The 26,238-nt window shown below is 41.2% G+C and overlaps 1 protein-coding gene across 19 annotated transcripts in view; it reads right to left on the reverse strand.

The window, feature by feature from the left end:
* The window catches only part of DST (dystonin), a 748,258-nt gene that overhangs the window by 179,274 nt on the left and 542,746 nt on the right, over positions 1 to 26,238 (reverse strand). For all 19 annotated transcript variants that reach the window (XM_068281416.1, XM_068281417.1, XM_068281405.1 and 16 more), the window contains 4 exons: positions 23,734 to 23,863; positions 15,200 to 15,399; positions 7,732 to 8,227; positions 625 to 2,093 (listed from right to left, as the gene is read on the reverse strand). In XM_068281416.1, the coding sequence (XP_068137517.1) occupies positions 625 to 2,093; positions 7,732 to 8,227; positions 15,200 to 15,399; positions 23,734 to 23,863 (2,295 nt within the window). The remainder of the gene's footprint in view (positions 1 to 624; positions 2,094 to 7,731; positions 8,228 to 15,199; positions 15,400 to 23,733; positions 23,864 to 26,238) is intronic.

Genomic DNA, 26,238 nt, shown 5'->3' on the forward strand with positions numbered 1-26,238 from the left:
TAAGAAGTATGTATAGTGTAGTTAAAGGAAACCTGTCAATGCCTTGTTTAACACTACTGCTTAAGGAGCAGTACACATATTGCAATGCCTCATGTACATGGATTTTTCATGAATGAAGCTTGGGCAGATTTGGAAAAACAATTGTATCTACATCACTTTGCAGAACATGTGTTTACCTAGCAGTGTCAATTTACAGATGTTGTAAACTTATGCATACTGACAGCTACCACTGTAGACTTTGGTTAGGAACTACTATTTTCAGGCCTGCGTATATCAGAAATGCAGATGCTGTGAATATTGAATTCTGTTGTAAAGTCAAGAGTTCCCGGTCACCACCAGACTCTGACTTTACACGTGACTTCATCGCAGACCTAGAATATTTTAAAACAAGTCTTCCAGTACATTTACTAAATGGGTACGATCTCTCCATTCAATAAAACAATCAAACAGGACCATGGCTGTGAAGTGCGCCTTTAAGTGCTACACAACACAAGATCCCTGGATGGTAAAATATAAAAGTGTATGACCAAATATGCTATTCTGTTCTGTCACAAATTAACATTTTTCATTACTGTACTGCACACTTATACCTGCAAAATACAAAATGTTTTTTGATTGTCTTACCGTAAAAATATTTAGCTGGTGATTAATAATCTCAGTTTCCATTCCAACGGGACCTTGTGATTCTTCATGGTCTTCTGCCTTGCCAACTTCCTCAGCAAACTGTTTTAATGTGTTGTAAAAGTCTTTCATTCTAGTGACGGTTCCATCAATGTTTTCCTCTCTGAATTTAGCACGGTCTAATAATTTGTTGCATTGTTTACTCAAGGCTTCCAGGTCTCGTTTAATACCAACAAGATCTGGAGATGTTTCTGTGGCCAACATCATCTTGCAATTTTTATTAGCATTGTCATTGGTTATAATAAGATTTCCCAACTTTTGCAAAAAGCTGCTAATGTCCTGTTTCTGAGTTTGTAGCAAACCCATATCCCTCGCAACTGGAGACATACTGTCAAGTTCATCATCCAACTCTGCAAATTGAGAAAACATCTCACGAATACTATTTTGGAAATGTCCAATTCCTTGTAACTTGGCTTCTAAGAATGAACATTTTTCTTCTACCTGTTGACTGATGTCACTGTGTTTTTGCTGAAGCGATTCTGCTTGAAGAAGAAGATCAGACGCACCTTGCCCATCTGAAGCATCAACTACAAGCTGTTTTGCCAATTGTACAGACTCTTCTATTTGAGGCTGTAGACTCTGAAGGGCTTTTTGCTGGGTTTGCATTATTGTTAGATGCTTGTTAGTACATGCTTGTGTGCCAAGAGAGTCATGAACTTCCAAATGCTCCTGAGCTACAGCCAGTTGCTTTTCAGCATCTTTAACTGATTCTTGGAAATCCTTAAGCCGCGTGGCTATATTGTCCAGTGAGTCTCTCTTATTATGTATACTATCAAGAAGTAATTCCATTTTGTTATTTAACATTGACGTTTCATCCTTGATCAACTCTTTATCTGTCTCACAGGAGTTCAATAAATTATCTGCTGCACTATTAACCATCTCCACCATTCCCCGTTGCTTGTCAACACTCTTTTGTAGGGCTTTTACTTCTCCTATTGAACTCTCTATTGCTACTGGATCTGTGCACAGTTTCACCGCATACACTTTACTTTGATATTCCTCAACCCATGGTTGTAGGCTTTCCATAATATCTCTGTATTTCATGGCCTTCTGATGGCAGTCTACTAAACTGTTCTGTCTTTCTGATATCTTCTTATTTATTTCTTCCCAGCTTGACTTGAGCATGGAAAGCTGAGACTGAAGTTTTGCCTTTTCCTCCCCTTCTGTTTTTTGTAGTAGGTTTTCACCCTCAGTTAAAATATTTTCATAGGCACCATGTTGGGTATTCAACACAGTCTGTGCTTGCCTTGTATCTGTGATTAATGATTCCAAAACCTCAAGTCTGGCTGAAATAGGTGCTGCCTTATTTAGTTCACTTTTCTTATCTTCCATCCATGCCTGGAAATTTTCAGACATCTGAGAAAATTTTCGAGAACTTGCAAATGCAGATTGCAGATGTTCAACTTGAAAACCTAAAGTTGTACATACACAATGCAGTTAGTGATATAAATAGTAGTTGATACACATAAATAAGCTGGGCAATCTAATCTGACCCTTACAGATATTAAACACAATATTTCTTGATATATTCATTTCCTTGGTGGTCATGTATGCTAGATACAATTAATAAGGTAGGCATGGAATGAAGAATTATTAATGCAAAAGATCTTCAATGGGCAACACTAGCTCTAAACACAACAATGCCTATGCATTGCTTTGAATAGATTGTGTTTATTAAAGCGTGAAATGGAATATAGTCTTAGCAAAAGGCATGACAATAGCTTAATCAATACATGCAGCTGCTACAGGGTCTATGGGACAGATGGACCCAGCTGAATAAAGACAGGGAACTGGCTTTTCTACTTTTTGGGGCATGTAGCTGTCCTAAACTCATATATGAATAGTTTAATAGTCACCTACATACACCAGCTACAGCTAAAAATACAAAATGAGTATACTCCTTCTCCGCTAAACTGATGCATTTGGGCATCTAGAGAATGGCCATGTTTCATCATGCGTATTAACATCAATGTTTAATTTATCATTCCACTGCAGTAAGCACAAAGGCAATAAGATGCAGGTAAATAGCTGCTGAACCATTTGCAAAGATGTAATAAAAATATATCAAGACCATACTAACCAGTGTCTACCTAAATTAAAGGTTACGTCTCAAACATGTTCAATAAAAAAAAAACAGTTAATCTAATAGACTAATCTTTATTAATGTATTAGCAGAACATGAAAATTGAATGGGTTTATTTATATACTTAAATCATAATGGTACTTCTTATACAAATTATGAATGTTTAGGTCACATGCAGCAAAACTAAAATAAAGTTTCACTTTTATATTTAAAAAAACTATGTAAAATAATATTGCTAGACAAATATTTCTGCAACGTAAAACAATACATTTTCAGTCTGTAACCAGCCACGGTTTATTAAAACTGCAAAAAACATCACAATACTCTTCCTCAATCAGATCAGCTATACTTGGCATGTGGACAGGATTCCCTGGTTTTACTACTCATCTCTATATCTGACCCCCTGCTTTTTCCACAAGTCTGCCTGAGCTTGAGGTTAAATATAGTGGAAAACAGTGCTGCACATTCGAAGCAGATTTACTAGAAAATGAACCCTTTCCTACTAAGGGAAGCATACTGCTTTAAAGTGGATCCGAGGTGAACTTTTACTCATTGCATAATTGTGTTCCTTTCCTATTGTATATAGGGCATTCCTTAAGCCAAATACTTTTTTGTTTTTGTTTTAATGTTCCTGTCACAGGAGCCCTCGTGGCTGACCGCAATTGGCCTTCTAGACGGTGCCAGCGCACAAATCGTGCGAACTCTGGTCGCAGTCAATGCGCAGGAACCGTTAAGAATTAGCCGCAGACAAACCAGAAGGTAGCCTGTGAGATATGGGTGATTACAACTCACACACGATTCAGGGTATACTGCCACCACGGGTAGGGGCCCGTGGACCCGACTGTCTGACTGATCCTGCGAATAAAAACAGTTAAAACACGCTGTATTCTGTCTAGCCAAAAACAACTAATAGTAACGTCTCTCCAGAGACTTGGGATCAGTTCCTGTGTATGGCTGAAAAGCAGGGTAGCGGAACAGTGAATGACTTGGAGGAAGTCGTTTATTCACGGCAATATAAATAATTAATATATACAGACAATTATTAAAATCAACAATTATTAAAACAGTAATAGCCAGTATAAAAAATAAAAGAAGGGAGAAAAAATACTTAGTTCCTGGTAAGGTGTCCTTTTTGTGGGAAGAATCATAAAGTTCTTGGTTTCAATCAAAGTTCAGACCAGGTGGATGCCAGCATATCCTCAAGCTGGCACAGATGAGTTCAAGATGTTTCAGGGTGGAGGACACTGAGTTTGGGTCCTCTGCCATTCTTATGCCCCTGATTCAGTAGGAGGGAGTGAGGGCGGGGCCACACACCCCCTTAGAACATGAGATGAGTCCTCCCCTTGTCCTGGGGACCAGAAATCATACCTTAACCATATATGGGCTCTATCTCACAGAACCGTACAGGTCAGGGCAGATTTACTAATATTTTCAGGTCTGCCTCGATGTACCCAGCAGCCTGATACCAAACATGAGGGGTGGGACCCCTGTGGTATCATTAGGGCACTGTTGAACTGCCTAACTGGCAGTCTTTACCTCAGAATGTTCTGAAATGTTCTCAGAACCAACGCCAGACAGGGCCCTCCATGCTCTGTTAGTTTGGAGGGTCTGCCAGCCTGGCAACACAGAAAATATGACACATATAGCAGTTTATGGAATATGATCTACATCTGGGATTGATAGCAGGTCATTCCTAGGTGAGGTCCTTTTGAAGCTGGCAGCAGCAAGCCACATGTCGGCTCCCCTGCTGGGGGAAGGAGCCCGAGTGTCTGAGTTGTCCCACTCTAGATTGCTTCTGTCATGGGGCTTGTCACCTATACCTGATGGATGGGCCATCAGCACAGCTTGAGGCCAGGGACTCGCAGACTAGGGCCCAGGCTCATTAGCATATCAAAAGAGCCATCCTGCAGTTAGGCTGATGCTATCTCTCTGCTGAGAAAAGACTCAGCTGCTCCTACACACTCAACCCAGATTCTATCGATTTGAAGCGCAATTGATGCAGAGAATCGAGTGCGATCGCTTTTTCTTCACGGGCGGTTACAGGACGCGCCTGAGGCCCCGCAACCGTCCGTGACAGTTCCAATTCCCTATAAAACTAAATAAGCCCCACCCACAGTTTTCAGAGAGCCTTGGCAGTAGCAAGGGCTCATGGGAGCTCAGTCTGGACAGGAGGAGGAGAAGGTGTTACTAGCCATTGATTTCAGAGGCAAAGGGAGGAGGGGATTCATTTTTTTTCACAGGCTGAGTGCTCAAGATACAGATAAGCCTACCTCTGTGTAATGTTTACAAACAACATGGCTGCTGTCATTGTATCACAGGAAGAAATAATCATTTTCTTTTAAAGCTGTTTGCAGCTAGATTTGCTGTGTAAACTATCTAAACTTTAGATAAGATATATAGACAAGTTACTTGTTATAGTTAGTTTTTCATCTCGGATCCGGTTTAAAGGACAACTGAAGTGAGACATATACGGAGGCTGCCATATTTATTTCCTCTTAAACAATACCAGTTGCCTGGCTATCAAGACAAGATTAGTTGCATGCTGGTTACTGGTGTGATTCAGACACTACTGCAGCCAAATAGACCAGCAGGGCTGCTGGGAAACTGATATTGTTTAAAAGGAAAATAAATATGGCTGCATCCATATCCCTTTCACCACAGCTGTCCTTTAAGTGTTTGAAATGGTTTCCGATTGATTATGTACAGAAATTATCAGAATTTTGATCCGAAATCATACCGGACCTGTTGGAAATTATCAATTCAACCCCTCGATCTGACAGGAAATTGCATGGTATGTATCAGGCATTACATTCACTTTCCACTGGAGATTATCACAGGACTGTGCAAAGCTGCAACACAATTGCTCTCCCCACTGTGCAAAGGCTCGTAAATGCGTCTGACTAAAGTCGGCTGAGGCGGGGGATGAACTCACCCCAATGACAGACAATTGCATTGTTCACGATGCGTGACATTACAAATGCAACCCGGTCATCCCTCTGCCTTCCAGCACAGCAGTTTATCAGCTACATAGCTGACACATGGCAGTGCAGCCCAGCGACATCGCCCAATCCCCAATGGACGACATCCATGAAAGGTGTGTACACACCTCAAGAGACTTTCTATTGATTAACAATGACAAAAGATGATGAGAGCAAAGCAAACAAAGCAGGTGTGTTATCTGACTGGTGTGATAGTGGTACAAATCCTGAGCAGCATAGTGCTTTATTTTCTTCTCAGTACACTACCTCTAATCCCTGGTACACACCAAGCAATTCCTGTCAGATTTCAAATGGAATTGATAAGTGATCGGAAAATCTTGGCCAAGGTGGCCAGCCCGAGCTGCCTCTGCTGAGAATCTATCATGGGAACAGCAGCCCCAATGCATTAGCAAGAGATCTGGAGTATCTGGATAGTAGTCTTAGCCAAGCACAGGCTAAGCTCATGGTTCTTCTCCTCCATGCCACTCTACTGTACAGCACAGCATTATCCCTTTATCCACCCTCCATAACAACATAGAGAGGTGTCTATTCAGCACTTGGCCCCGCAGGATCGAGTTCCAATCCCTGTGGGAGACAGTAATGGTGCAAGCATACGCACCTTACCTGAACAAGATAGGAGGTACACTTGTAATGTGTGCTTGCTTTCCAGCACAGTGGAAATTCCAATTTTTACACAGGTGACCTTATTTTGAGACACAGGCAATCAGGAAAACTTTACGTGCAATAAGGAGCTGGGAGACTAAACTAAAAACATGTCAAAATCAGGCAAACACTATCACTTAAATCTCACTTGATTTTTCAGCAACCCACAGGCTTAAAGTGGATCCGAGATGAAAAACTAACTATAACAAGTAACTTGTCTATATACCTTATGTACAGTTTAGATGGTCTAAACAGCAATGTCTGCATACTACTTTAATAGAATATGATTATTTCTTCCTGTGATACAATGACAGCAGCCATGTTGTTTGTAAACATTACACAGAGGCAGGCTTATCTGCACCATCAGCACTCAGACTGAAAAAAACCTAATCCCCCCCCTCCTCTGAAATCTCTGGCTAGTAATACCTCCCCCTCCTCCTGCCCAGACTGAGCTCCCATGAGCCCTTGCTACTGCCAGGGCTCTCTGGAAACTGTGGGTGGGGCTTATTTAGTTTTATAGGGAATTGGAGTATTAAAACAAAAAAGTATTTGGCTTGAGGAATGCCCTATAAGCAATAGGAAAGGAACACAATTATGCAATGAGTAAAAATTCATCTCGGATCCACTTTAAGTGATGCAATATGGAAGTATCTTCTTCCTCATGTGAAGCCAAATATTTGCAAATATCCTTTTGTTATAGGAAAGCATAAATGTTTTTAGCAAACACAATGGAATGGTCAAATGTAAGTAAAAAAGCAGCTATCTACAATAAAGTTTGCTAAGAGTTGCCACACGCATATAAAACCTGGTCATAAGGATCTTCTCTTTCACTTTAAGCTCACTGTGAATTAGTAATATATGTTTTGTGTAAATTACTAAGTTACACTAGCAAGTCTGGCATTGAGTAATGGCAGGATATCTAAAGGAATGTGTTATGATCTAACTGTATTCCTAAATCCTGCATGGTGTAACACTTTTATGCATAAATCTCAGGCTGGATGTTGTCTGAAATTTGAGCTGGCCCCTGATTTTATCGGACTCTTTCTGTTCACGGCAATCAAGCTGTGGAATGCTTTATTATGAGGCAACATACTTCAGTGACTAAACGTGTGTTTTTGGAGACAAAGTATAATGTTTTTAAAAATGACCTTACAACACGGAGCAAAAGAGCAATTATCTCTCCACACCTAAAGGAATGTTCCCACTCCACTCACAGTTTTATCTACTCTGTTTTAGGTATTATTTTTAGATGCTGTTTTAATTAGTCATATAAAAATTATGACCTATAAGAATCTCTGTAAAGATTGTCTTTTGATTTGAACTAACCTGCTTTTTCTTTCAAGTCCATGAAAGGCTTAACCAGAGTGTCCAGCTGCCTTTTCAGCTCTGCTTTCAAATACTCCTCTGCCACCAGATGTGAGAGTTCATCACAAAGGGCTCTGGCGCTGTCAATGCTAGCCATCTCCTGGCTTACTTCTTCTTCTACCTCCTTCGCTGTGCTGAGCTTCTGTTTTACAGCATCAGGGTGAGAACTTACTGTCATACTGCTGCTCAGTTTGTTATTCAAGGCACTTAGTTTCTCTGAAAGGCCATTCAGGAGGTTTTGGTACTGTGTGCTCTTCACAATAGCTTGGTCAATTCTGTCACATCTGTCATTCAATTGTCCAGTTAGGTTCTCCCATTTACATGCCACAGACGCCAACTGTTCCTTCACAGCCTCATTGCAGGATGGGAGCTCCCCAGGTCTGCTGAGGATCCTTAGTCCTGCATTGTTAAGCAGTTCATATTGCTGTTTCCGAGCATCAAATTCCTTCAGAAGAATCTACAACAGCAGAAATAGACATTACAATGTAACACACCGTACAACAAGTCTACTTAAGGAAGCATCAAGAGTATTCATTGGCAAAAGATTTCACACAAATTACATGCAGCTAGTAAACAAAGTCATACAAATCTGGTAATGTTTCAGTACAAGTCCACCTGCTACAAATATAAGGGCAGATCCACTAAACATCCATTTATTCATAACTGTTTTCTCATACTGACTTTGCTTTATCCTATGATACAATGCAGTAAACACATGAGAATGAATGCACTAGTGTGACATTGTCCATAACTTACCTCATTCAGCATTACTATGATTCAGCACAACTTTCCACTAGCTGGCAGAGCGGTTATCATTGTTATCTGAACTTAAAGCTCTACAGAAGACATTGGGGGCTCTGATACACACCAGTTTGTGTATGTAGCATAACTTAAGGTGGCCATAAATTAACTGACGGCCACCCAATTAAGCCAAAAGATAGATTCTTCTCTGATTCCATATCGGATCAGAGAGGGATCTATTACTGCTACACACTGCAAATAGACTTTGAATAGATTTCACCATGAAATGTATTTAAAATCTATAGACAAGCTGCTACTCCTTAGTTCAGCAATTTAAATAAAACAGGTAGAAATAAAGAGTGGCCAATTGCATTTCCAATTTTTGGAGTTTGCTGCCGAAGAGAAAGATTTATCAGTAGAGATATTAGCTGATTTAATTCTGGCATGTACCAGTCCTGTTTGGTGATAGCACGGTGCTACAATACGGGTGAGTCTTCCTGTGCATTCTTACCAATGCATCCATTCCTTGGTATTGAATGGATCAGTGCAGCAAGCATAGAGACACTAAGATGAGAACCAGAGGAAGATTACAACCAAAAAATTAGATACTTACCTAAGAAGAGAAAAGACTCTCGATCTTCTAGAGGATTCCAATGTCCTCCTGGAGACCACTGCCACTGACCAGGACCCTCTTTGAAATCACAACTGTGCTCCTCTTCATGCCTGATTGTGGGCATACTGTGGAGTCATGTCTGCTCTTTAAGAGTCATCAGACAGAAAATGCTGCCCTATGATATACTTACCCAGGGCTTCCTCCAGCCCCTTGCAGCCACCACATCTCCGCTCGCAGCCGCCGACCTGGAGCCCCTCTGGTGCAGAGGCCGACCTCGACGTCATTCATACTGCACCGCTGTCAATCAAGTCAACGTTGTCTGCAGTGTACTGCGCAGGCGCATAAGTACTGTGCCTGCGCAGTACACCACGGACAACGTGGGCTTAACTGACCACGGCGCTCACGCAGGCGCACTAAAGGAGGTCGGCCTCTGCACCAGAGGGGAGCCCGGGTAGGCAGCTGCGAGCGGAGATGCGGCGTTGGACATGTTGGCTGCAAGGTGCTGGAGGAAGCCCCGGGTAAGTATATCAGAGGGCAGCATTTTCTGCCTGATGACTCCTTTAAGGAGGCATGACCATGTGGCTAGGCAATAAGTTCATCCTGATGCTGTGCATAAACTGATTAATACTAAGATTTTGAAATGTAAACTGGTGGCTGTGTATTATACTTTGTCTAGTTCTCTCTGTTATTAAAATTCTAATAATCAAACTCAGTTACTTGTTCAAAGTGTAACCATAAAATGCATAGAAAGACTTTTAATGAGTCATTGTACTTTCTGTGGTCAGCACTGATGAGCAATTGAAAAGAATATTTGTTGAGGGTCTAGAGTTCTGAAAAGATCACACGCAGCATGGAATTGCAGTGGGGAGCTCATTCCAGACATATTAACTAATTTGTGGACAGCACACACATCTGGGGGGTAAATGACAGCACTGAATATTGTCAAGCTGTATGTGAAACACATTAATACAGCATGACTGTAAATGGGGGTGAGCTAAATTATAACAAAAGTAGTGTGAAAACAGGCATCACAGAGAGTGTTACACAGTATAATGTGGTCTACATGTAACACACACATGGAAAACATTGTGGGATTATGATTCACTACTGAATCACCCCCCAGGAAAATACAGGAAAGCATTACGTATAACAGAACAGCACTTTATATTTTTTATACTGGCATGTATGTCTAGCACTGTATATTTATATTTATATAGGTAGCGCTCCACAGAAATGATGAGTAAGAGATGTAAGCCCCCTTTGGGACCGCACTCACCCTCTTAGGTGGACCACTGCTAGATTGGTCATTAGCGTCTTAACAGTCATCCAGGTGGAAGTAGATGAGGTCCTCTATTCTCTGTCTCGATGAGGATATTGGGGTCCCCAATGTAGTCAGATGTCTTCAGTTCCACTTAGACCTCCGTGCTCCTCATAGAGGATAATATACTTCAAGGTACCTCACAGAGGAATAAAGTGGACCATAGCGTGATTCCGTTTAAAAATATAACAATTTATTTCTAAAACATACTCACAAACGTGAAGTGGGTAACAGGCGTTTAGAGTTTATAACGGGCTCTCCCCCGTGCCTCCCCGGGTAAAGGCCTATCGAGGTGGTCCGCTCCGCTCGTTATCCGCCCGTTATCCGCCGACTGGTCTCGCTTCAGGGTGCTCTTCCTGGTTGTCCTGTGGCTCCACCCGACGCGTTTCGTCACACGCGTGACTCATCAGGGGCGTGGTTAGCCACAGGACACAGCGAGACCAGTCGGCGGATAACGGGCGGATAACGAGCGGAGCGGACCACCTCGATAGGCCTTTACCCGGGGAGGCACGGGGGAGAGCCCGTTATAAACTCTAAACGCCTGTTACCCACTTCACGTTTGTGAGTATGTTTTAGAAATAAATTGTTATATTTTTAAACGGAATCACGCTATGGTCCACTTTATTCCTCTGTGAGGTACCTTGAAGTATATTATCCTCTATGAGGAGCACGGAGGTCTAAGTGGAACTGAAGACATCTGACTACATTGGGGACCCCAATATCCTCATCGAGACAGAGAATAGAGGACCTCATCTACTTCCACCTGGATGACTGTTAAGACGCTAATGACCAATCTAGCAGTGGTCCACCTAAGAGGGTGAGTGCGGTCCCAAAGGGGGCTTACATCTCTTACTCATCATTTCTGTGGAGCGCTACCTATATAAATATATATATTACAGAAGGGACTTGCTACACCCCATAGAAGAGCGCACACCAAAGGACTGTTTACTAGGATTACACTGAATATCAAGACAGGACTGTTTGATTCATTGATCTGTTGGTGTAAAATTGAATTGTTATTATTAGATAATTGCAGCGCTATTTTTGATAAAATTGGAGTAGCACTGTATATTGTTTTCCAGTGTTGGCACACAGTTGAATAGCTTCAGTGAAAACTAAATTGGAAAAAATAGACACGTCCATCAAATTCACCTTCTCACAAACACTTATATAAAGGAAAATAACTCAAAGTGTCAATGGAGTGGACTAGGAATGAAAAAGAAAATTGTAATTTAAACCTATATTTTTTTTCCTTGAGTTATCAGGAGCCATATATCTGAACTGTATTCAGAGTTTTCTCCCAGGTGATACGTTTTCATGTTATCTAAAAATATATGTTCTGCACTTAGTAACAGTCAGAGGAAGCAGGAAACTGAGAAGAGCCAGATCCCGGTACGGAGAGGCAATGGTAAGATTAATGACAGCCCGCTCCGCTGCGCTATTAACTCTGCAGGCAGGGGGGACACTGGGGGGCACATTAGGAGAGAATGCGGCCACCCATCCCGCGTAGCATACGGCATCCCCGGGGCTAGTGCCTCGATCAGTTCCCCCCCTCCCCCCCCTTGACCAGCGGCCGGGACAGAAGGGGGGCAGCACGGGATGGCGTGAGAGGCCCCCCAAATCGGGACCTTCCCGATGAAAACCGGACGGTTGGGGACTCAGACTTGCTTGACACATTTTGGCAAGTTACAGGGAAAAAAAAGGTTATGAAAATGAATTGGATCACTTTTTGCACAGAAATCCTGGGGAAATTGAACGCCAGGAAGGTTAAAGGGAAGGTTCAGGGAGGGTGGGTAAAAAATAAAAATCAATTTCCACTTACCTGGGGCTTCCTCCAGCCCGTGGCAGGCAGGAGGTGCCCTCGCCGCCGCTCCGCAGGCTCCCGGTGGTCTCCGGTGGCCGACCCAACCTGGCCAGGCCGGCTGCCAGGTCGGGCTCTTCTGCGCTCCAAGGCGCGGAACTTCTGCGTCCCACGCCGGCGCTCTGACGTCATCGGACGTCCTCCGGGCTCTACTGCGCAGGCGCAGAACTACTGCCTGCCACGGGCTGGAGGAAGCCCCAGGTAAGTGGAAATTGATTTTTATTTTTTACCCACCCTCCCTGAACCTTCCCTTTAAAGAACAACTGAAGTGAGAGGGATATGGAAGCTGCCATATTTATTTCCTTTTGAGCGACACTTTTAGTCACAGACCCTGAACAAGCATGCAGCAGATCAGCTATTTCTGACATAATTAGCATGCTTGTTTCTGGTGTTGTTCAAACACTACTGCAGCCGAACAGATCAGCGGGGCTGCCAGGCAACTCATATTGTTTAAAAGGAAATAATTGGTAAGGTTTGAAATTCTCTCTTTGGAGAAAATCCATGAGAAACGTTAATAGGACATGGACCTGTGTCTTCATCAGATACCTACCTGACTAATGCTTGTGAATTATTTTTGATACCTCTATGGTTGGCTTTCCTCTACCATAACAATGTTTATTCAAATATTAAGAAAAATGATGGTTACGTCTTACTTGGTATCTGACATGAACGTGTGTGAATATGGTCTAAGGAGGGAATTATTAGCAACATAAAATTAACTTATTTGAACAGTGACATTTGATAGATCATGTACATTACATTCACTGGACTCACCGCCCAGCCCCTCCACTCAGCTTTCTCAATATATTATGTAAAATGACTACTGTGGCTGTAAGGAAAGGACTTATATTATAGCAAATCTGAAGCAAAATAAACTTAGGAGATGGTGAATTATATGTGTAGTAAGGATAATAAACAGAAGATTAGTAGTATTTGAACAACTTGGCTGGACTTAGTCCAAGCTTCTGACAGCTTAAAAAGCCAAGAAACAGTGAGGGACAGAGCTTTACTGCAGGAAAGTTCAAAAACAGTCATTAGCTATGCATGTTTTACAGCAAGATAGAGTGTGGATTCTAAGCAGCAACTGTGGAAGTCTGATGCAATGTTATAAATAAAGCTATATAACTGAAAATAAAATTATGAGACTCTTTGCTACTAATGTTCTATTTATTATCCGTACTACACATACAATTCATTATCAAATAATTTATTTTCTGCTTCAGATTTGCTTTAAACACTGAGAACAGAGCAAACCTTTAAGGGTACTCACTACGTATTGTTGTCCTACGCATGTAAATATGTGCAAATCTGCTATAGGTTCTAATGTATTCTCAGTGTATGGGAAAGTGTGTTTTATTTCTTCTAAGGCATGGGAGAAAAGTTTAATCAAAGCCAACTTGAATTCCAGACAGACAGCTACATACATAGCTGAAATAGAGTATACATTCCAAATGATTTCTCATTCTGTCAAGCAAGTCCTGTCTTCATACAGCCGAACCATGCAGTTTTGCCAGTAAAATTACAGTATCTTTGCACCCTTAGCTTTCTCATCACTAAAATCTGGGCAGAGGCAATTGTTCATGTCTTGTGCTAAAAATCCTTCACACCACGAGCTCCCCTCACTTGTCCAATTAATAATTGGGTGTCTAAACCATACATTGCTTGAAGGAAACAAAGACATATCAAGGCTGCCATTTTATTTCCTTTAAACAATGCACATTTCCTGGCATTCCTGCTGAACCACTGACTGTAATAGTTTTAGCCGTAGACCCTGAACAAGCATGCAGATCAGTTATCTCTTACTGAGTTTGACAAGATTGGCTGCATGCTTGATTCAGGTGTGTGATTCAGCCACTACTGCAGCTAAAGATCAGCAGGACTGCCAAACAACTGGCATTGTTTAAAAGGAAATAAATATGGCAGCCTCCATAAGTCTCTCACCTTGTATTCCTTTTAAATAAGCTAACATATCAGTCTTTTTGTCTCCTAGTAATAGAAATGATGTAAATGTATGTTTTCACAGATGCAACTGACTAAACTACAGAGTTCAGATAAATTATACACAACTTTTATATCCTGAAAGCTCATTCTTTATGGTCCCATAATACTGGTGGGCTTCATATACAATTAAGAAATAATTCTTCTTATATGCCAATTAGCCTCACATGGGAGGGGAAAGTTGTGGCAGTGCAACCACTAAATCATGTTGACAGCCCCTAGAAGCTATTCGTTACTCCTAACTAGGGATGATCAATGATATGCAAATATTTTGGAGTTGATGCAAATGTATGCACCTTCAAAATGGACCAATCAATTTAAACCTGGGTCTAAAAAGATTGGTCTATTTTCAAACTGGATATATTTGCATAAAACTGTGCATAAACTCTGAAGTATTTGCCTCTCTTTGATCATCCCTACTCCTAACTCCTGCTTCCTTGTTGGGCCTATAGGCATGGCAGGGTTTTTTTCTTTCTCATCACTTGCCAGTGTGTTACTGACACTGTAATATGGCCAGGTGAGCTCAGCCTGGCCATAATGACAGGTCAGTCACATAATATAAACTATTATTCACAGCTTTGTCAGTACAGAAGACTGGGAAATCCAAGACTTGCATATTGTCACAAATCCTTGTATTTTCTGTCAACCTGTCCACTGAGTCCAACATAAATAACCCGACTCAGCATAGACAAAAAATACTCAAACTCCAGGACTTCCTCATCTTCAAAGACATGCCTGAGTTTTAATATACTGACTGCTAAAGGACATTTACATCTCCTAGACCAAGAAGTGAGGCAAGAGAACACGTGTGACAAGTTCCTGGCAGAGAATGAAAGCATGAAGAAATCTGTAAAATAAAGGATCAGAGGCATGATACAAATATGAATGTTTGGCTCACCTGCACTTGCTGTTTTTGTGTTTTCAGCATATTAGGGTCTATAGACAGAGGTCCAAGCACACTTGCCATGAGCTCTTTCTCAACAAGCCACTGCTTTAACTGGGCTTCTGCTGTTTGGAACTGGGTCAGGTCATTCGAGGATTCCTCCAAGGCTTGCTGCCTTTCAGCTGTCATCTGGTTGATGTCCCTCCAGGAGGATTCTGCACCATAAACCAATAGAAGTTCAATACTCTCACATAAACAATAACTGTTACTGATATACATCATAAAATGCCAATCTTTATAGGAAAGGGTTACAAAGCTAGTTGGTAACAACAAAAAGGGGTCTCCTCAAGTCCACTGTGAGAGCCCTCATAAACTGTATAATGCAGCCTTTTGTTATATTGACTTACACAGAGATTTACTGCTCAGACAGATGGCAAAGGGCACCAGTAAAAGTGTTTATCAGATACACAGGTCAGTAATACAGGATGTAATACAAATACATGCAAAAATGAGAAGGTATGCTCGGCAAACCACTTAAATGTGATATTTTATTGTTAACAGGCAATGCATTAATACAAGTTTTAGCCTGATTACGTTAGGGGTAGAAAATAACCTTGCTGTAGTTCCATAATTAAGAAACACGGCTGTGATAATAAAGTTCAGCAAATATATAGAATTGAATGCCATTGTAAACTTTGACATTCCACTTGAAAATGTAACTACCACTTGACCATAAATACTTGACAATTCCTGATGCAGTTTATCATGTAATATATCTTCTGCCATGACTGTCCTAAAATAGCACACATTTGCACTAGTTAATGCAGTGCTGTCAAAGTGACTAGTTTGTTTATTTCCAGAGTGTGAGGTAAAGAATGTTAGTGTAGATACTGGACATGTTTATCTAATGCTGGCCAAAGCCACACACTGGCAAAGTGAGCTGGCAGAATGTTATTTATAAGTGTAGCGGAAGTGGAGGAGGATTACTGAATGAACTCTGCAATGAAGCGTCACTGTGTTGATTATGTTCATGTCAAACACCAAAGCAAAATAAAACATAGGATGTTTTTCTGCAAATTAAATCATATTTACTGTATATCAATCAGGGGCACACAATAGACTCTTGGAAGATGCTGTAATTATTGGGCAACCCAGCCAAGTTCAATCTAGCGTGCATACATTACTTTATTCTGGAAGATGAAAAAATTATTAGGTGCCAATGGCTTGCAATCAGGGTCAAGCCAGATTCTAGTGAAGTTTGCAAGCATCAGAAGGCACTAGGAATGGGCAGCACAGTGGCGTAGTGGATAGCATGCTCGCCTTGCAGCGCTGGAACCCCAGTTTGAGTCTCAACCAGGGCAACATCTGCAAGAAGTTTGTATGTCCCCCCCGTGTCTGCGTGGGTTTCTTCCAGGCACTCTGGTTTCCTCCCACAACACAAAAACATACGGATAAGTTAACTGGCTTCCCCCTAAAATTGGCCCTATACAACAATAGACATATGACTCTGGTAGGTATTCGATGGTGAACTCCCCTGAGGGACATCTCCTCTGTCTTCCTCTACTGGCATCTCTCATTATGTGCATCACCACAGAGAGACAGAGGGGATGCTGCAAGCCTGCAATAGGATCCCTGCACAGGAGCAGGAGAGGTGAGAAGCACTCTTACAGCTTCACTCCTGACTCTGCATATGGTGGGGTGAGGGGGAGGAGAGATGAGAAGCATTTTCTAGCGCTCTGCTTGTGATTCTGCATACTGGGGGTTGCCCAATAGAGGTTCATCTAGCTATCTAACTTAGGAAAGGAGGCTACCTAATACTGGGGACACTGGCTATTTAACTTGAGTGGGCACAATTCGGGGTGGGAGGCACACTTTATAATCTCTACCCCTAGAGAACTGAGTCCTGGCCCTGATTACAAGCATGCTTCCGAAATGAATTATGCTCCAAAACCATAGCACATCACAGCATTTACCTCTCTCCTTTTCACTGTACAGTATTCTTTTTTTTTATGATGCCCTTTTCATGTAGTGAATCTGATCTACAAGTCACAGTTACCATCATTACAAACTTTACATTCTATGTTGCCCACATGGTAATTACAATAACGGTGATAACTTACAATTATGTAATTACTTCTGAGTGAATATCAAAGTCCATTTCCAACAGCATTAATTAGTTAAATAGCACATTAGCATTAATATAGCCATTAGATGTGGGACACAATATGGGAGGTCTGAACTAAGACGGCTTACAGCTGTGCAGTGGTATCAAGACCAGTCAATTCTAGACAGTGCCAGCTATGATCATATGTTACCATTACAGCTGTATTTGCTTAGTTTTTCATCTTAGGCATAATAACTAATTCTACAAACATGATCCCACACTCCCTGCTGGACTGCCCAAAGACCTGGCTAATGCATAATAGTGTAAATACACTAAAAGAATGTAAAATAACGCTGTCTCTGCGGGTTAATAATGCTATACTTGGACAAATAAAAAATAAATGACTATGCTGTTATACAACATTCTCTAAGAACTCATCTGCCATCACTTTGTGATGACTTTGGACTAAGCAACAAATTATGTGCCATTCAATGATCGGCCATATGCCAGGAAGACTTCTCCGATCTGCTGGCTAGCAATGCAGGGCTCAAACGATAAACTCTCACCATTCTCCTGCTTTCACAAAAATGTACAATACATAAATTACACAAAAGACATGTAACTTAATAATATTTCCAGTCACAAAAACAGTACATTGTACCTTTCCATGTGGCCAGGCTGAAATCCAGTGCCTATACTTTTATTATATCCTGAAATTATGACACACAAATTACTGTACAAGAATCCTCCCATCCCCTGATGCCTGGTCTTCCATCTTCTTTTTATAGCCTCTTTTTCAAACTCACAAGACGTGATTGGACAGCTAGACTCCGCTTTGAATGTTATTGTTATCCTTTGTCTAAGCATCTGAGCCCCATATGCAATTCAGTTTTTCTCCTATGTGATATTTTCACATTTTGCCATAAAATGTGTTTTAAACCACCAGCAAGCAAGAAAACACTCAAAATAATTTTGATAGTACTTTTTCGCCAACTTTTAGGTACTTTTTCAGTTGTGAAATGCTTAATCGTTAGTTTAAAGAGAACATGAAAAAGCTGCATATGGGCCTGAGTCTGCATGTGTGCCTGAGTCTGCATATGGGCCTGAGTCTGATAAATCTTCAGTGTTTGTTTAATTAGTTATCTGAGTATAATTTAGGCCAGTTTCACACTGCTAGAATCTATTTGTACAGTGTGCGGTAGGAACCAATTCCTTTCTGTAACGATTGTGGGATTCTCTCCATGATCAGCGCACAAGACGTGCGCTGACACTGCGGAAATCCTCCACAAGCGTATAATTTGCGGGAAACCCAGCAAAAGGTGCAATGCACCTGTAGAGGAAAATTCCTGTCGGCAGGTGGAGCTGTGGAGTGCAGAGGAACAGCTCCTCTGCCCTACCACACACGCCAGACAGGAATTGTACGAAGGGAAGAAAAGCAATCGCAAGAGAGGCGATTGAGAATGAGCACAGAGACAGATTGTATGTGTGTGCACCAAACTAGTCGCCAACCCGCGACGATGCACACACCACAGCAGATATGAAGTAGGAACGCGATCGCGAGAGGTGCGATCGCCAGACGTGACAAGGTTACAGCAAGGCAGAGCACGAGAGTAGCAAAGGCACAGCAAATCATACAATGAGGAGATACGGAAAATAACAAACGCTAGCTAAACGCGAACACCGCACTCATTCGCAACAGTGCACGCGTTTATGCGCGGTCTCCACGTGATAAGCACAATAGAGACAAACACGCCTAACTAACCACCGACAGACAAACATGAAACAGAGGACGCGAGCGCTTGCTTAACGGTTACCTCACCGAGCCTCCAGCAAGCGTTCGTAGCAGACTAGACAGATACACGAAAGCAGGAATAAACGAGAGATAGGATCCACAGCACTAGCGCAAGGCGAGTGCGATCCAGGCAGACAGAACAGAAGGATCCACAGCGCTAGCGCAAGATGCTAGTGCGATCCAAGTACAGAGTAGCAGAACAGAAGGATCCACAGCACTAGCGCAAGATGCTAGTGCGATCCAAGTACAGAGTAGCAGAACAGAAGGATCCACAGCACTAGCGCAAGAGGCTGGTGCGATCCAGGAAAACAGATCAGAAGGGGCTACCAGTAACAACCGCTGTTCCGGTTAGCACCCAGACACACAGAACGATTTCCTGTCGACCACCGCTGGGACAGGACAATCACAACAGACAAACAAAACAGATAAGCAATCCTAACTGCACTAGGGAAACCTGCCTAGTGCAGTTCCATGGATACTATAGGCTAATCTTCAACAAAGAGCAAGGCTGACACTCCAGGCGAGTGTTACACAGGATCTAACTCTTATGACCAGCCCAGGTCGGTGATATCACATAGTATTTATAGAGCAAGCCTACAAAGTATGTGGCTAGGCAATCTGCATGACAAACATATGCAAATTCCTCAGCAGCAAGCTGCAATACTGACAAAAGGTCTCTCTTCCAGAGACCTGCAGAATGCAGACCTGAACAGTGGTCAAAAGGCTGCCTGCCTGCGCAGGCAGCCACGCGGATCCTCACACTTTCATCAGGGAATCGATTGTTTTGCCCCCCAGTTTTTTTTTCTTTGCAAAAATGGTGTCACTGACTCTAAATACCTTCTTCTCCTACCCAGACATCACTTATATTTAATGTTACAATATTGTGAAATACAGATTTAATAATTTAGCAGTATTCTTTATATGTTGTATTTGACAAAATGTGTTGATTGCTAACAAAATATAAAAAAGTTCCTATATTTTTATTATGTTCTCAAACTAAGAGATGTATTTTGAAACTAATGGTATTTTTTTATTTTAACATTTAGACTGTAGAATTACCACACAGGTTTATGAACTCTTTTACTAGTGTACTGGTTAAGGACTCCGCCTTTGACATGGGAGACCAAGGTTCAAATCCTTGCTAGGGTCAGTACATATTCAGTAAGAAATCCTTGGGCTAGACTTCCTCACACTGCAGGGTGGCCACTTGAGCGTGCCCTTAGTGGCTGCAGCTCTTGAGCGCATTGAGTCCAGCAGAAGAAAATCGCTATACAAATGTTAGGATTATTATTATTATTATTTTACAAGAATGACACAAACCATGTAAACCTACATATTACTGTACATATTAACTTACAAGGAAAACCTGCCAGTAGGACAGTTTACTTGCCAGTGAGGCATCTGCATACTCACTCCCTCTCAACTGTGCTCAGGCTTGCAAAATAATGTAGAGGCGCTGACTGCATACAGCATGCCAGTGTTTCTACCAGGAAGGTGAGGATCTGTTTTAATGCTAATTTCCAGTAATCTAATTCTTACAGCAGGGATTAAGGGGATTAACATAAACAGACAAACATAACTGTTTTATGGTTTCCTTTTCCAAAGGAGAAATATCATTTGGAGACTGGGGAAACCTTGCGTCACAGTGTTCTGGTTTTCTGAATTAGAGCAGCATCAGACGCACACGTAATGCATATGCCTATCAATTGCCTACATTGCTCTGGTTACTATGAAACAATCTTGGTATACAAAGGGGAACACCTTGAAATAGAACTCTACATTTGCTAAATAACTGGCAAGATACATATGACTGGTAAACTAGTAATTTTAGGATTTCATGTATTTTTTTTTTAACTATGTACCAGCACATTCAGATCGAGCCTCTGTAACTCAAACAGGATGAGTTACATCCTGGTAAATCCTATCAATTATTGGTGGGTGCCCGCACACGCCCATCGCCAGACTGGGGAACAGGCACATGTGTTACCTGAGCCAATCGAAGTGCCTGGGAATGAATTAATATGAATACAATCAAAAGCCATGTTCAAACATAAAAATAAAAGTAAAAAGTCATGTATAAGAATGATCAAACACTTTCTGGTAACCCAGGATAGTGTATAGTGCTATATCGTGGGCAAAATGAAAATCCATAAAAGTGTACCTGAGCTGTCGTAAAAAGAAAATTTGATACTCACCCACAGCTTCCTCCAGCAGCATAAACATGTCTGAGTCCCATGCCGGCCTCCCGTGGTCTGCTGTTCAGCCACGATCAGCCCCGGTAACAGGCTAAATTGGGTCCAGTATGGGGCTTCTGCACGTGCGCCGACCTGCCATGCATCTGCAGTAGACATTTATAAAGAATATCTTTGGGTGCAATCCTTTATGACGTGAAGGATCAAAACACAGTCCTCTTAAGGGGCAATCCACCTTGCCCACCAAGACACATGTATAGCTTTAGAAAAGGACTTATGTGGATAATGCAATCTCAAAAATGCAAAAAACCTTTAGAAAAAACTTTATTGACACATATAGAAAAAAGGGGATATATCAAAAATAGTATAAAAAGCACGGTTCTTCAATTTCATACAACAAATCTTCATATGATCAATAAAACATCACTTGACCCAGTAGGCTTAATAAGTAGTTGTGGCTTTGCGGGTATTTTATCCCAAAACAATGATTGTAGCTTTATGGGTATTTTTTCTCAAGGCAACGACACATGTTCGTTTCAGGCTTTTATATAGATTTTTATGTGCCCTTCATCAGGCCGTGATACCCAGCTCTGTGTGGCTCAACCATAACAACCAAATGGAGTCAAAAAACCGAATCAAGGGCGGCGTCTGAACTCACCAGACGCACTAACAATGACCTTCCCAATGGCGGTAAACAAGAAATGCTGCTAGGTGGGAGTTCACCTCCACCAAAGTTTTTTCTAAACGTTTTTTGCTTTTTTGAGATTGCATTATCCACATAAGTCCTTTTCTAAAGCTATACATGCATCTGCAGTAGACCCAGACTACCATGACTGAGCCAGTTATCGGGGCTGATCGCAACTGAACAGTAGACCGTGGGAGGACGGTGTGGGACTCGTTTGTGCTGCTGCCACGGGTGAGAAATCTTTTTACAACAGCTATGGTTTACTTTAAAAATGTTTTACTACAGTTTATGATCCCATCAACCCCCCTCCCCTGTAGTTACCAAATAGAAAAACTTGTGTTAAAAAAATGGCAGTTAAAAAAACAACAAATACATAAATAGTTACCTTAGGGACTCCGCTTTTTGATATGTATGTCATGAGGGTGTATTACTTTATTTTAGCAAATAAACACTTGTAATTATTGATAGGGTACAAAAAACACGAAACAGAAAAATTCACCTTTATTTCCAAATAATATATTGTCTCCCTACATGCATTAGGAACATAAATTGAATGTTGTGATAGCCGTGATAAATGGGCAAATAAAATATGTGGGTTTTATCTATAGTAGCATTGTTTCTTTTAAAACTATAGGGGATGGAATTAGAGAAATAGATTTTTTCATTATTTTTCCTATAAAATGCATACACAATACAGTAATTACGAATAACTGGCATAGTCCCCAAAAAGCCTAATTTGAGGTGAAAAAAAAAAAAGATACAGATCATTTAGCTGTGAGAAGCAGTGATAAAGTTATGGCCAAATGAATAGGAGGAGCCCTGACAAGTGAAAATGGCTGTTGGCGGTAAGAGTAAAATAGCCTGTGGGATTAAGTGGCTAATTGCGGTACCGTTCCAAGTCTGCAGCCAGCCATGAAAAACAGACATGTCAGATAATTTGACTTAAAGGGAAGATACAAGGGAAAAAAAAAGTTCTACGTACCCAGGGCTTCCTCCAGCCCCTTGCAGCCTGGCAAGGTTGGCATCTGCAATGGAGTAGACCCCAGGACACCGGAGCTGCAGCGAGGGACATATCGGTTGTAAGGGGCTGGAGGAAGCACTGGGTACATAGAACTTTTTTTCCCTCGGATCTTCCCTTTAAGCTTCCTTGTAATCATGGCAATAGTACAAACGTTGGTGTCTGGAGCAGTCCTAGCATCTCATTTCCCTGCTTCTGCAATTGGCTCAGGAAAAATTAAAAACTTGCTTTATCTTCAGCCAAAATTATTATGTTTACTGCAGTAACTGTTACATTCGTGAGCGGTGAATTCACCTCCCAAGTGATAGCAGAATCCAAGACTCATGTCCACAGCTCTTATGCTAGGTACACACAATACAACTTTCTGTGGCACTGGCACGATAGAATGGGTTTCGGGTGGCTTTCGGTGGAAAGGGTAAGGTGGAAGTATGTGCCCGGTTGAGATGATCGGCACTCTGGATCTTTCAAACCATCAGGACAGCTGTACACATGCTATATTCTTGCCAAACATGTCTGAGGTTAGCCGCCTCTGCTGAGTATGGTACTACATGTGTACACAACGTAACATTTGTACAAGTCTTTAAAAAACACAGTAGCAGACTGCTAAAATAATTTTCTAAGGTACGGTTAAACCTTTTTCAAAGCATATACTGTAGTTGTCCTGAAGATACATGTACAGTATATGCTTCATCATAAAAAAGCAGAGTTACATTTTAACCATAGATAACTATAGTACTACCAGAGTAAAACAAATATACCTATATTATTCATGGTGTCCTTCCAGTGTTGAGTTTCTGGTCTTTCTGCATTATTCTCTATTAAACTTTTCAGTTCCTCCTTTATTGCTCCCACTCTATTTTCATTTTGTTTCACTTCTGCTGCAAACAACTAAATGAGAAAAAGACAAAACAAAAACAATACTAGTAAGAGTTTTCACTAAAAGGGAATGTATATTGGAGTGAGTGTGCGCGCACCTGCATGGGTGCAATTATCCCCCGAATCGGCCCACATGCACTAAGCTTTCTTCTTCAGTTGTCTCTCCGTATTGTTTTCTTGCCTTGGGCTATATCCACCAAACTGCTGTAAGCAGAATAACATGTGTATGGTCTTACCTAATGAGGAGTACAATACATAACATGCAATATATTATACTCTATTCATCGTGCATAAGACTTCACACACGTTATTCAGCTAACACAGTTTAGTGAATATACCCCCTTAATCTTAATTCAATTTACTTTTCTCCTAATATTTCTCATATGAGATAATTCATCTCATTTACAAAATATTTCTTTCCTACTACTGTTTTACAAAAAAAAATGTAAAAAAAAAAAAAAAAAAGAATTTCAAGCTTATTGGAACTAGGGACAATCTACTAAAAATGCACCGAAATTCGACAAGCTGTTCAACAAACTTGTTTGCATCAATAACATTTTTAACACTTGCTGTATGGGAAAACAAAAATGGGACTTCCAACAATTTCTTAGAAGGGCCAGTACCACATGTACCTATGGTTATCTCATAACATGTTACTTCAGGTGTACTTCAAGGCCCATATGTGACCACTCTGGTACATCTGGAAAGAAAGTTATCTATATAATTTTTTTCTCCAGTAAAAGGCATTAAAGGCAGCAGTACTTGTTTTTAACTTTTTCTTGAGCACCCTTTTAAAGTGGTCCATTCAAGCAATGTTGTAAATCAGTACTGAAAAACAAGGGATTTGGGAGCAATGTAAAGTGTAACACTCAGGGCAGCATCATTCTGTTCTCAGTTATATAACACTGAAGCCGTCAAAATGTAAGATAAATGAATGTGTCTACCTCAGTATTATTATCGTGCAGCAAATGTTCAGCTTTACTGCTATTCATACCAGCTGCTTTGGGGCTAATTTAGTCTGTACAGAACATAATCATGTGCAAGTAAACATCTCACTAATTGAGTTATACATTGGTTAATACAGTTGAGCAGGTGTCAAATGGGAGATTTGCACAAAGATTACACTCTGCTGGAGTATTAAGTCAACATTAGCAGGTATTACTCACATTGTGCATATAAGACCAACCCATTACAATGCCACTGCTCCTGTTTGCAAATTAATTAACTCCTTCATGGCAAAGGCCTTTGTCAAGAGAATTGTAGTCAGAAAGCATTCTTAAGAATACAATGACTTGAACACGTGAACAAACATGGACATATTTTCTGTAACACTAAGGGCCACTTCACACTCAGAATTTGACACATTACAATTTGATTTTGCGTCAGAATTTTACCGCAATTTGCAGTTTGGTACCCATTCAGCAGAACGAGAATAACAATGCAATTGCCCCCAAAACATTGCATGGAGCGTGTTTGCGATTTTTACAAATCGCAAACGATGCAGTGAGAATGATCCCATAGGGATACATTAGCAGCAGCGATTTGCTGATCGCTGTAATCAGCAAAGCACTGAAAAGCACTAAAGTGTGAACAAGCCCTTACTATTCATTGAAAAAGTGCTTCACGGTCAAGAGGTAGAAAACCGAGAACCCAATATAGTGTAGTATGTATTGGAGGGTGGAAAAGGAAATGTGAAACGTAAGTAATATACTTACAAACCAGGGTTACCTCCAAGGCAACCACTGAAATGGCAGGTGAGGAGAACAAGCCTGTCCCCACTCAGGATTAAGACGTCGCTCTCTGTGGATAGGAGGAAAGAAGAGGGTATGACACCCTTCCACCAAGGGTGGAAATCTTGATACGCAGAGATGTACAGAGGCGCCAGTAGGATAAAAAGTCACTAAAATGTTTAAAACGTTCGGGATGCGGTGGTAGACCAGCACACCCAAAAACAGACCAAAGTACTGTCTATTAAAGTATTAAACAATTTATTTATATACTCCCAAGACAAGTTGCAACACATTTCGCAGGCAAAATGTCGCTTCCTCAGGCAATAAACAACAGGAGTGATACACAGCACGGAGTTAAGAATACGCTTGGCACCTCTGTCTAACTTGGCACCTAGACAGAGGTGCCAAGCGTGTTCTTGACTCCGTGCTGTGTATCACTCCTGTTGTTTATTGCCTGAGGAAGCGGGATTTTGCCTGCGAAACGCATTGCAACTTGTCTTGGGAGTATATTAATAAATTGTTTACTACTTTAATTGACAGTACTTTGGTCTGTTTTTGGGTGTGCTGGTCCACCACCGCATCCCGAACGTTTTAAACATTTTAGTGACTTTTTTATTCACGGTCAAGAACATGCTAATAATTCTGGCTTGCATGTAA

This window comes from Hyperolius riggenbachi, chromosome 4 (assembly GCF_040937935.1).
Source record: "Hyperolius riggenbachi isolate aHypRig1 chromosome 4, aHypRig1.pri, whole genome shotgun sequence".
NCBI lineage: Eukaryota > Metazoa > Chordata > Amphibia > Anura > Hyperoliidae > Hyperolius > Hyperolius riggenbachi.